This window comes from Schistocerca cancellata, chromosome 3 (genome assembly GCF_023864275.1).
Source record: "Schistocerca cancellata isolate TAMUIC-IGC-003103 chromosome 3, iqSchCanc2.1, whole genome shotgun sequence".
NCBI lineage: Eukaryota > Metazoa > Arthropoda > Insecta > Orthoptera > Acrididae > Schistocerca > Schistocerca cancellata.
This window is the reverse complement of record NC_064628.1, coordinates 306,885,638-306,898,671: the sequence shown is the minus strand read 5'-3', so window position 1 is coordinate 306,898,671 and position 13,034 is coordinate 306,885,638. Positions and strand designations below refer to the sequence as shown.

General features: G+C 37.3%; 1 protein-coding gene across 1 annotated transcript in view; it reads left to right on the top strand.

Moving 5' to 3' along the window:
• LOC126175006 (nucleoprotein TPR-like) overlaps window positions 1-13,034 on the top strand; it is a 361,682-nt gene that overhangs the window by 89,784 nt on the left and 258,864 nt on the right. The window contains exon 9 of the mRNA XM_049921492.1: window positions 5,898-5,972. Within this exon, the coding sequence (XP_049777449.1) occupies window positions 5,898-5,972 (75 nt within the window). The remainder of the gene's footprint in view (window positions 1-5,897; window positions 5,973-13,034) is intronic.

The following is a 13,034-nucleotide window of genomic DNA, read 5'->3' as shown; positions in this document are numbered from 1 at the left end:
AAAAACAAAATCATTTTGAAATCACAAATTACATCCCACTGTTGTTCAACATATTTCACCACCTGAAGGAGATGTTAGAACACTGGAGAGTAACCATCCTTTAGGTGTGTCGAATGAGCGATTGGAATTGACGGATACTTGTCTCCATTATGGAGGAGAACAGCTTTCAGGTTATTGCAGGAACTATCAAAGAGGAATTGCCAGTCCTTTGGATCACAGTTAAATCCTATTTCTTTGCAAAAGGTGAGAATATTGTGGCAATAGCACAGTTTGTCTGTCAGAGTGATGTAGTGAGAAAGTTTCATGGTGATTCCGCTGGTTGGATATCTTGCAAATCTTTCCACTGCTTTAGTCTTTATGTTAGAATTTTTGAATTGGATTTTGTAAGTCCTAGATCCCTGATCAAGCCATTTAACTAATTTTTTATGGAGTAGTAAGGTGTTGCATCATCATCCTCTGAGAAGTCTATTACATGATCAATTTCGCTATTTGATTCACTACTGCAGTCTTCACACTCCTTTAGTACAGGTGAAGGAGGAATAGGATGCTCCTCATTGTATGTAATGGGCCTAAGAGATGATGGCAAGTCTGGGTATGCAGTAACATTGGTTTTCTTACCCCTCCTGTGATGAGAGAAGTCAGCAACATGGAAATAGCAGTTGGAGAGGTGATATGTTGATTCTTGCCAAATTCTAGGTATACCAAATAGCATTTTTTTTCTGTTTTCTCCTCTATACCAGGCCTCGAGAGTGGTTCTGCAACACCCACACACAAATGTGGTGCCCAGTTCTTGTCTAGGTCTCCTGAAGGGATACCAAAATAAGACCTGTATGCTGAATGGGAGTTGTTAGCATCCTTTACTGTATGCTTTACTGCTTTCGATCCCACGCAGACACCACATACATAACAAAAACAGTCTGGATGATGCTTAAAACAACGGGAAGTTGCTGTTAGTCATTAATAATGTGAATCTGAGACAGCTGTCATACGATAGAAATGTTTATCCATCTCATAGATAAAGTGTTCTTAGCTAATATAATTTTAACCAATTAATTCCATATAGTTGAGCATAAAAAGCAAAGAAGTTTAGTGTAGATGTGATGTGATTCGTTAAAAAGAAGCACAAAATTCACGTAAACAAGCAAAAGGCTTTCTTATGGTACATAGTGGGTCATACAAATGCCCTTCATCTTATTGTAAATTATACAATGTTGTTTTAACAATATAAAATGAAAGAATTGTATGATGTGGCTATAATTAAAATGCAGCTACTCACAGAGATACAGTGTGGTCTGTATTTATCCTATGGCTGCAAAACTTGGTAGATATTGTAATGTGAAAAAAATACAAAATAAAAAAATAAAATAAAATAAAAATTAAAAAAAAATGCTGGAAGAAATTTAGCTCCAATTTTTACCACCAGGTGCAAACCTGGCACTGTTGAATGCAAGAAAGACATATAGAAATGTTTCCACATATAATGGAGTAGGAATGGGATGCAGGCAAAAAAATGTCAAACAACTGAGAGAAGCATAATATTGATTTTATTATTAACTACACAGTTTGTTCAATAATTGCACTGGAGACATCGACAACATGCTTTAAGTGGCAGATTTGCACCTGGTGGCCTAAACTGGAACTAATTTTTTTCCATTGTAAGTCAGTTCTGCATTAATGCATTATCATATCTATCAAGTTTCAATACCATACAATAACTGCAGCCCACACCGGACCGCCGTCAGTAGCTTTATTTTAATTACAGAATTAGAGGGAAAGATGTGTTCCACTTATGCATTATGATTAGTATGTTCAGATATTCCTATAATTCATTCATTCAGTTTGACCCAAACGAGCACAACTTAATGTATTTAATTCATAAGTTCTTCTACTGCATGATTAAAATTGTGGACTTTCCCCATATCTCAACTCAATATCGATGGTTTCCGTCATTGTACTTCTCCTTTGTTGCATTTAGAATAGAATCTATATATCGTTCTTTTTTACATTTTTTTGTAAGCCGTCATATATATTGTCATGTTGTAACCACAGTGATGTTCACATCCAAAAACAGGGCCGTGAGTGAAGTACAACACAGCACCGGGAGCATGTTTTTTTTTTTAGACACACTATTGTATTGCCAGAGCAGAATTATCTCTTGGGTGGAGAGTGTTGCTGTTTACACAAACATCAAATATTCCAGAATATGCAAACATTACAAATGTAAGAAATTTTGAGAACCTCTTAGAAATGATAAATACTAAATAACAAATATTACTAGTGACAATATTATGAAGGAAAGTTGTTACTCACCATATAGCGGAGATGCTGAGTCGCAGATAGGCACAACAAAAAGACACACATTTAAAGCTTTCGGCCATTAAGGCGTTCATCAACAATAGATCACACACACACACACACACACACACACACACACACACACACACAAGCGACTGCAGTCTCAAGCAACAGAAACGTTGCCCTGTGTGTGTGTGTGTGTGTGTGTGTGTGTGTGTGTGTGTGTGTGTGTGTGTGTGCTATTGTTGACGAAGGCCTTAATAGCCGATAGCTTTAATTATGAGAGTCTTTTTTTTTGCAATTCAGCTTCTCCACTGTATGGTGAATAGCAACTTTCCTTCATAATATTGTTACATTCCATCCTGGATTTTCCATTGTTTGAAATATTGCTAGTGATCGGATGTGAACTGGCAACCTCGGCAGCATGCCGGCCAGTGACACTAAATGCAGCTACTCATTTTGTGCAGCACAGCTTGCAACTGTTGTCCTTTTACACCTTTGTTAGAACTATTCTGATTTCTTAACAAAGAGATAGAGGGGCTGGCCAGTACTTACCTCAGCTCAGTACAGCCGATAGATACACATAAAACGGAACCGAAAATTACATTCCTAGCTTTCGGAACAGATGTTCCTTCATCAGGGAGGAGAGAGGGGAAAGAAAGGGAAGAAGGGAAAGGAGATTCAGTTACTCACAACCCAGGCTATGAAGCAACAGGGAAAGGAAAATAGGGATCCCTATTTTCCTTTCCCTGTTGCTTCATAGCCTGGGTTGTGAGTAACTGAATCTCCTTTCCCTTCTTCCCTTTCTTTCCCCTCTCTCCTCCCTGATGAAGGAACATCTGTTCCGAAAGCTAGGAATGTAATTTTCGGTTCTGTTTTATGTGTATCTATCGGCTGTACTGAGCTGAGGTAAGTACTGGCCAGCCCCTCTATCTCTTTGTTAGTATTTGTTTCACATCTTTATATGAGATTTTCCATTAATTATTTATTCTGATTTCTTGTCTAACAAATTGTGCAGTGTTATGCTTCAGTTCCAGCCAACAATGTTGGAAGTTCACTGAGTGTGATATTGCTTTTTCCTTTCATTTGCTTACTCTTGAATTAGTACTGCTCACCTTGTTTTTCAGTTATGCATTAATTTACAGTGCCTGAGGAAAGGCAACAAACAGTGATGTTAATAACTACACTATTGTGGTCTGCCAGAGAGATGAAATCTGATATTTTCAAAACACCATAGAGTGGTAAATATTTCATACTCTCAGTGGCTAAGTACCATTTCCTGTTTACTATCTGATTTTTATTTATCTGTCAACTTCACATAGTTGAAATTTCAGAGAATTCATAAAGTTCTGGGTGGTGCAATGCCGATGATTTAAATAAACTGTTCTTCATTCCAATTCCATGGATTATCATTCTTCAGTAGCTTCTTTAATAGTGGATTAGGAAGACACTGATCTCCTGTAAGCCTTTGATAGAACCTGCACAGTGCTATAAAAGTTTTCAGTTGCTTTTTTACAAGTTGGAGACACACGTTCTCCAACGGCTATTAATTTTACTGGATCTGGGTTGATTAAATAGAATGAAATTAAACCCTCCACTTTTGATTTTTTTCCATGCATACTCAATTTTATTTTACTTTATAGTGACTTCTGAATTCTGAATAATTGTTAGCATATCATTCAGTATCTCAAGCTGCGCCTCCCATGCGACAGTACTGATTAAAATGCCTCCAATATAAATTGTTAGCTTTTCCAACATTTTATCTCCCGGTATCTGATCTAAGACAAATACAAATGGTGATGCTGAAATATTTAAACAAAGTGGCATGACCTTGAATTAGTAACATCTTCCATTAAATAAAAATGCTGTATCTTTGTGCCTTCTTCCGTCTTATTTCAGCTACCAGTAACAGTTAGCTGCACACAAATTCATTAGACACTGCACAACTTTGGATGCTTACAGTGGTTCTTCTAGGTTCTCTGGTTGGTGAGGTTGCAGCAGAATAATTCTGTTAACTACATCTGCATCAATCTCAACTCTTTACAGTTCATCTTTCTTGCTCATGATCTGTAGCAGCTTTAGAATAAGTACTGTAACATCTTTCACTTACATCATAATCGACCTTTTTTTTTTTATTTCTCCTTTTACTGCCATTGGGTTAAATGAAGGTATTGGATGTTTTTCTGCCAAAAATCAGCACCTAGCAAAAAACTCTTCATCTGCGTGAAACCACATGAACTCCTACCTATGTCAGGGTCTATTCACACACACACACACACACACACACACACACACACACACACACACACGGTGAGCTTATACAAAAGTGGATAATTACTTAAGTGTAATGTCCACCTCTGGAGTCTTTGTACAGTTTTGCCAGATCAGTAATAGTGTGTAATTTTGTTCTATAAAAATAGAAATGAAAATAGTCAATGCCATAAATTATCAGAAGAACTTCCTTTCATATTTGTGAATAGCCTCTCTAGCCAGATACAGAATCTGTAAGCCCTTGTAATCCATTGAGCGCTATGTTCAACTGCCTATTGATAGTTGGAAGTAGGCGTCAGCTAAATAAGTGTTGGAGAAAAAACTTCCCCCAGTTTTGTCATCAAGTATGTTGGAAATGGAGTTGGCTAAGTCTCATATCTTATTGAGAATTAACATTTTACCTGTGTAACACAGAAAATTAATTCTTCAAATCTATCTAAGTCTACTTTTACATTTTCCTTAAATGCAAATGTTTTTAGTCTAGTTAGATAAAATTGGGATTACTACTGATGTGTACTGTTTAGACAATTGGTTTATCATATCCTTAATTTGATAACTGAAACTCGTGCACACTTCCAATCCAAACAGAATTTCTGTTGTGGACAACACTACTTTGAAAATGACAAATATTGTCCAGGTTTTTAAAAAGAAAGATCTAATTTTATTTGATTTTCAATAAGAAACTTGTAATTGTAGATTAAAAAGGTATTTGTAGATTTGACAAGGTTTGGAGAATAACTCTGCCGTGTGTTTGTTTTCATGTTTAAAAGAAAATGGCTGTGTTTGTATGTAACGAAAATCAGTGACCTGTCCTGATGAGACAGAAGGAAATATGGGCTTGTATATTATTTTTGTTATGGGTCCAGTATTGGAAAGGCAGAATAGTCTGGTGGTTAAGACACTGAATTCTCATTTGGGAGTTGTATTGAAGTTCTTGTTAGGCCATACAAATTTTTTTTCTATGCCTTCCATAAACTGCTTAATGCAGATGAACTACAATTAAGATGAAATGAAATGAAGGCCTGTAAGCAGGCATAAATGCCAAATGATGGCAGTTGTGATTGGCTTTTGATGTGCATCCATAATCACACCAGTAAGAGTCTAGTGCCATATGTTCTGATGTCAGTACCTGGAGGCATCATTGTTGTGTGTAAATTGATGTCTCACATCAGTTTAGTAACAGAGTTTAAAGATAATATTTTTCTTCTTGTGATTCCGTATTTGTTGATGAAAACTGTAGTGTTAATTTATGATTGACTGCCTGTATTGTGCTGGAATGTAATGTAGCATACCATTGAGGGTCTTAACTTTTTGAAAATTTCTTTTTATAGTCTTTCGATGAGGGCAGCCTAGCAAGAAATAAAATGTCCTTTGAAGAAGCAGAGATTTCTGGAGTTACACAACAAGTAAGTGAGGTTACATTAATGATAATAGGAATTCATATTTATAGTTGTACTGATTACAGTAGTATTGTTGCTACAAAATAGAGCTTCAAAAACTCACACCAACAGGAAGTAATCAATAAAACAATAAAGCATAGTTAAAACAGGCAAAACATCTACACACACCCCACCAGACTTTCTGGGTGCAGGAATCTGCTGATGCTTGGAATGTGTGAATCAGTAGTATTCCTCTTGTATTTATTATTTATGATAGTGTTTCTGAAAATGGTCTTGTTTGTTGCCTTCAAAAGTCTTTTATTGTATGTGAAAGGAGTTAGAACAATGAAATCATTATTTTATTTGCTTAACTTGTTCAGTTGACAGAAAGGTTTTCTGCATGTGGCACCACCTCGTAATGTAGACCCAGAAGAAGGCCACTGCAACAGTGGCCGATATGTTTCTCTACTATAGTTTTTACACTATGATGCCGTACCATACTCAGAAAACTTTTATGTTAACTTACTCTGGCCTTAGAAGCTTACACAATTACATTAACCTGTTTAGATTAGAACAGTCAGACCATTGGATGAAGATCGTCTCTCTTTCTAATGTTTTTAATGTCTATAATGCCGCATCAACTTTTAGCTAAAGCAGGCTATTTCGAACGTGCACTTGCAGTGTATGTGGCACACAGACTGTGGAGGCTGCCCACCAGATAACTTGGACTTGTTGGAAAGTTTGTCATATACTGTCCAAATTTTGTGCTGTGCCACCAGCTCATTTGCCTTTTAAAATGTGAGAAAGGAGCAATGGCAACTAGGGTGACATCTATTGCTATTGTGTAGTATCTTGTTTACCAAAGTCAGTTTTCTGTGTGTTCTTTGTGTGGTAGGAAGTCTTACTGTTTACTAAAATGAAAGGAGAAAAACAGTTGTAATTTATTGATTACATATGGGAAGCTGACTTAGCCATTATGGATATAACGAGACCTTTAAATAATCTAAACATGTTACTACAAGGAATGACTCTGGCCCACTCAGATAGCTGCGCACATTAGCACGCTGTTTCTAGGATTCAGAGAAGTGTGCTGGCCCCATATTCAATCTACCCTGTAGATTGACAAGGACTTCTGTGTTGTGACAAGGACTTCTGTGTTGATCAGCTGCATGTGGTTTTTAGTTCGTTTCCCCACATCTGAGTAGGTGAATACTGGGCTGGCATACACATCCCGCCTCATTACATGATTTACTAACGTTTAGAAAACATTTGCACACTTTTGCAAGGGATAGAACTAGACATAGACAATTGGAGTACACAAATTCCATCCTGTGGAACAAAGGGGTGGTGAGAGGGAGGGCATCTGGTCACCCTCTACCACTAACACCACCATATCCGAAAATGAACATGCCAACCTTTTGAAAATAGGGATCATCATCATCAGTTATCTGCTATATTAGCAGGTCCTTTGCCTCTCCATTTTCTGTGATCCATTGCTTCCTTCTTAAGGCTGCTGTATGTTGTACCGTCCATCATGTCATCCAGTATCTGGAATCTCTTCCTTCCTCGCTTCCTTTTCCCTTCTACATAACCTTCTAAAACTGTTTTTATCAGTCCGTCATTCTTTCTTAATATATGCCAAATCCAATTTCTTTTTCTTCTCTTTATTACATCCAGTAACTGTCTTTTCTCTCCCACTCTTCTCAGTACCTCTTCATTTTTTACTCTGTCCATCCAACTTATTCTTTCCATCTTCCGCCATGTCCAGATCTCAAAAGCCTCCAGCCTTTCTCTGTATTTTTTTTCCTCATAGTCCATGTATCAGCGCCATATAGAAGAACACTCCATACAAGACATTTTATGAGTCTCTTTCTGAGTTCTCTGTCCAGACTGCTGCAGAAGATTCTCCTTTTCTTATAAAACACCTCTTTTGCCATTGCTATTCTTGTTTTAATTTCTGTGGTGCACTTCCGGTCAGTGTCTATCCTGCTTCCAAAATACTTAAAATTTTGCACCTGTTCTAGTGTTTCTCCATTCAGCATAATTTTTATTTCCTCATTTCCTTCTAGTGCCAATACTTTCGTTTTATTTGTGTTAATTTTCATTCCATATTTTTTCCCCGTTAGTTGCAATGGTGTGCACCAAATCCTGTAACTCTTTTTCCCCTGTGGCTAGAAGGACCATGTCATCAGCAAATCTCAAACAGCCTACTCTTCTTCCTCCAATTTCTACTCCTTTGTCATCTAATGAGCAGTGGTCAATCATATTTTCCAAGTAGAGGTTGAAAAGAGTAGGTGATTAACAGCATCCTTGTCTTACTCCTTTTCCTACTCTGATCCAGTTTGTACTTTCTCCTCTCACTTTAACTGAAACTTTTTGATTAAGATATAATGAGTTTATAAGTCTTCTGGTTTTCCAGTCCACTTTCTTTTCCCTCATTATAGTCGCCAGCTTGTCCCAAACCACATTGTCAAATGTCTTTTCTAGATTGATGAACCACATATATAGGTCTCTTCCTTTTTCAATAAACCTTTCTTCCAAGATTCGTAGGAGCCCTATTGCATCTCTGGTGCCCGTATTCCATCTAAAGCCAAACTGCTCATCGCCAAGATTCTCCCCCATTCCTTTTTCAAGTCTTTTATTAATTATTCTTAACATCACTTTGGCTGCATGTGAAATGAGTCTGATTGTCCTGTGCTCGCTGCATTTCTTGGTTCCTTGTTTTTTCAGTAATGGGATCATTACTGTTGTCAGAAAGTCCTCAGGCCATTCACCACTGTCATATATTTTATTACGTAACCTCAATATTTCTCTATTTCCATCGTGGTTCAAGCATTTTAGTATTTCTCCCGTTATTGTATCTGTACCTACCGCTTTGCCATTTTTCATTGCAGCTATGGCAGACTTTACTTCTTCCATTATGATGGTCAGTCCTTTCTTGTCATAACTTACACTGTTGTGTGATTCAAGTTCCAGAGTTTCTGGTATGCTATTTGTGTCATATAGCTCTTTTATATATTCTTCCCATCTCTGGAAGACATCGTCATGATCTTTGACAATACCTCTTCGTCTTTACTCAAAATTTCCATAGTAGCACTTCCTGCTCTGTTTTGTTCCTATGTCATAGTCTTTACTCTGTTGTATAGTAAGTTGTATCTTCCCTTCCTGTCCAGTTCTTCAATTTCATCACATTCCTCTTTTAGCCATTTTTCCTAGCCTGCTCGAGGGATTTTCATCAAATAGGAATAGAGGACAGGGAAAAGAAGACTCAAGGAATGGATATACCGATCATTAACATGTGTGATACGTGGGGAAAGGAAGGAATTGTTTTATTTTGTATCTAAATTTGGTGGTTTTTCTTACCAGATTCATTGTCATTTTAACTTAATTAGTTGTTATTTTTTGCCAGATATGGTTTTTTTTTGTTGCATTCATTGTAATTTTTTTCTTTTTTCCAAATTCGGTGCTTTTTCCTTTTTTCTCCAGTCAGGTGATATTTCTTGCAAGTTTAAAGTTTTTGCCAAATTTGGTGTTTGTGTGGTGTTCTGAGATACCATGCAAAAAGAGTTTACAACAGTGGGTAGCAGAAGTACTGTGGATGTCTGTCCTTAGTAACATTGCTGCGTGCATACCAGTCACATTGCCCTTAAGAATTGCCCCCTGGAGTGGCAGCGCCACCAGAAAGAGAGATGCGTGCTTACGTAACAGTCCACGAGCCAAAATTGTCAGTTGCAAGTTGTAAATCAGTCAGAGTCTTGCTAGCGAGTTCCTGCAGAACATTTGTTGTGTCTTCAAGTCGTTGAGTAAGATAGAAACAGAGGCTGATAGACAGACAGTGGTTAGTCTTCAGTAGAAACAGAACAGTGAATAGAATTATCATGTATGGACAGGGACCACCTGCCTAGAGATTTAACTGAGTACTGTTAGTTTGGAACTGTTCTTCAAATAATGCGTTGAGACAGAAGATAAGTTTTCTTTGAACTTAAGTTCAGAGAATGTTAATTAGTTCATGTTCATGGAACTGTAGTCAATGCAGAACAGATAGTCTAAACCTGCATTCTACTTTTGCTGTCACCAGCATTACCAAAGTTGAATAACATATTCACTATTCTGGGTTACTTTCATTGTGAGTGCATGTGCTGCCCTGGAACCCACACATCTGTCATACCAGGACACCTTTATTAGTCTTTTTCAGCGGCAATGGTATTTTCATCATAGAGGATGCTCTAAGTCCACAACATTTTTTGTTAAATTCTGTGTAATGTTGATGTTATGCTCTCTGCATTCTGTGCTGAGTGCAGCTTCGTTGTGGCTGTACTGCTTGCCTGATGCTGCTACGTGTGGTGAGACAGCATTCTGGCCCCTGTGGAATACTTCCATTTGATTTTAAGAAAACTATGTGCTGAAAAAAAATTGATTTCTGCCCATCTTACAGTATCATATCTTCATTTCTTAAAAGACTGAATTTCTTTTCGCTATGTCATAGTTACTGTGCTGCATCAAATTTAGTAAAACATTGCACAAAATTGTAAAGAGTTTGCAGAGGTGAAAATACATTGCATAAACTTTGTGTATGGTTGGTTTTAGTTCATACATTTCCATGTGTGAATTGTAGATACGCTATCGAAATTTTATTTACAATTGAGAGCAGAATGATATCTCATTTCATTCTTGAGTTATTGAATTTCGCATTCGACAGACAGCTGCACATAGCATGCCAATTTCTGTCCCTGCATATTAGGAATAATATGGTCATATTTCATAAATGGTTCAGGATATCAAAATGAAGTTATTTTGCAAATGATAGCCTGTAAAGAGGAACACATGTTGTATGATAAATACTCGCACTGGCATATGAAAGCAACTTGTCCGCAGCAGTGAGAGGTTGGTAGAAATGCACGTGTAAACATGTCAGTAGCGCATCAGCAAAACGAAATGGCATGGTATCAGCACTTGGGGAGCAATGGTGCATGACAAGTTACCTCATCCATGTAAGAGGGATGTTAATTTTAAAAATATTTTTATGAAAATTATTCATAAGGTTAAGATGTAGCCGACTGAGTTCACACGTTTTGCAACTTCTACATATTGTGGTAACAAAGGACTTCACAAGGGTAATTGGGACAGACAAAAGCTTGTAATTCACAATCTTTGATTTTTGGTGTTTTGTAATGTCTTGCATACAACACAGTCTCAATATTTTCCACCAGTATCCTGAGAAAACCTCACATCTGCTTATATTTTTTTTATTCCTGTGTAATGTCCTTAATTTCATTTGTCAGAATGGGAAAAATAAGTTCCTGCAGCAGAGTTAGGAACACCTAAATTATTTTGAGAAATAACGTTATTTGACATTTTTGCTGCATGTTTCCAAGGGCAGCCTTTTTCTCAAAAACGCTCTACAATGTATCGAAATGTAGCAACAAAAAGAAATCCATATTATGGTTCAGATTTTGAGTTTTATTCTATTAGGTGGTTAGATAAGTCAGAAGTTGCACATATGGAAATGGCAATCATTTTGCATACCAAAAAATTCATGAAGAGGACTAACTTGGCTCATAAGTGCAAGAGCTATAAAGTAAGCGTAGTTTTTTCTGATAATCCACTACTAAATGCGGAACTCACAATTTTTATTTAATGACATATATATGGAATGCTTTCTTCGTGATGTTGATGTGGCATAGTTCCATTTCTACACATTGCTGTAACCTTGATCTAGAAAATCTTATTGTAATGAATAATGGTGCCTGACGAATTGGAAAATACTTTATTTGGTAACATTGGTGGAATTTGGAACAGCCTTTGATTGCAGAAAGTATTTTTTAAATATTTGTTGTCGATCTATATTATCATTGTTAGATATCACTCTTTTTGCTGATATATTCGGCTTGCTTACAGTGCATACTGTCCTTTATGACTAATGTTTGCTTATTTTGACCAACTCCAGAAGCTATGCTGACCTGTTCGGAGCCTTCTGGCAGCATTGAGTGTGTGCCCACAACGACATTTTGAGTATCTGTTATGCATACATGATCTTAAAGCTGTAGCCTTGTAAGGAGACGCACCATGTGGCGAATTAAGTGTGTGATGATGTACAACTGATTGGTAAGCTCAGTGCTCGATGGTCTGTGTAGACCTTAGTAGGGTATCCCAGTAAATAGTAGTGAAGTCTTTTAAAGGCACACACTAACATCTTGATTTTGTTGGCTGAGTAAGATTTTCCACAGGACATTAAGAAATTACGTGCAAAACTGCTTGTTATAATTGTCTCATCTCTAGTCACATTTGGCAAACTAGAACAGGTATGCATCCATCATTAAGCCTTTGTAAAATCAGGGTGGTAAAACATCATTTCTCCACCTAGCTCCTGTTTTGAGGGTGTTGAATGTTCGCTGCTCCACTCCCAGTGGACGTTTACTTAACAGCCAGTTCAGTGACAGGTCATTTTAAGCCTGACTAAGTACAAACTGTTGCTTATGGACAAACACATATTTTTGGATTTGCCCAGTGATCAATTCCAGATCAAGATTTTCCTTCCAAATGCTCATTCCAATTAAGTGGTTATGTAGACTAACATTCTAATGAGCAACTTTGGCCCTGACACTCGGTTAAGAGCAGGGATAAAAATTCCTGCAGTAACATTTAATTCGAATGGTAACACTTTAAACTGGTAACTGTGTGCTACATAAATAAATATAAGGACATGACTCTGTCCAAATGACTGTCCCATTACGATATGTACAAGATTTGTAGCATACACCATAGAAGGTTTGCAGTTCTTAAAGGTTTTCTGAACATATTCTTGCCAGAATTATTGTCCTGTTCATCACTCAGACATTGAGCATCAACCTTACACTGTCCCCGAGATTTGTTGTTGTTGAGGTCTTCAGTCCAGAGACTGGTTTGATGCAGTTCTCCATGCTACTGTATCCTGCACAAGCTTCTTCATCTCCAAGTAACTACTGCAACCTACATCCTTCTGAAACTGCTTAGTGTATTCATATTTTGGTCTTCCTCTATGACTTTTGCCTTCCACACTTCCCTCCAATACTAAATTGGTGCTCTCTTGACGCCTCAGAATGTGTCCTA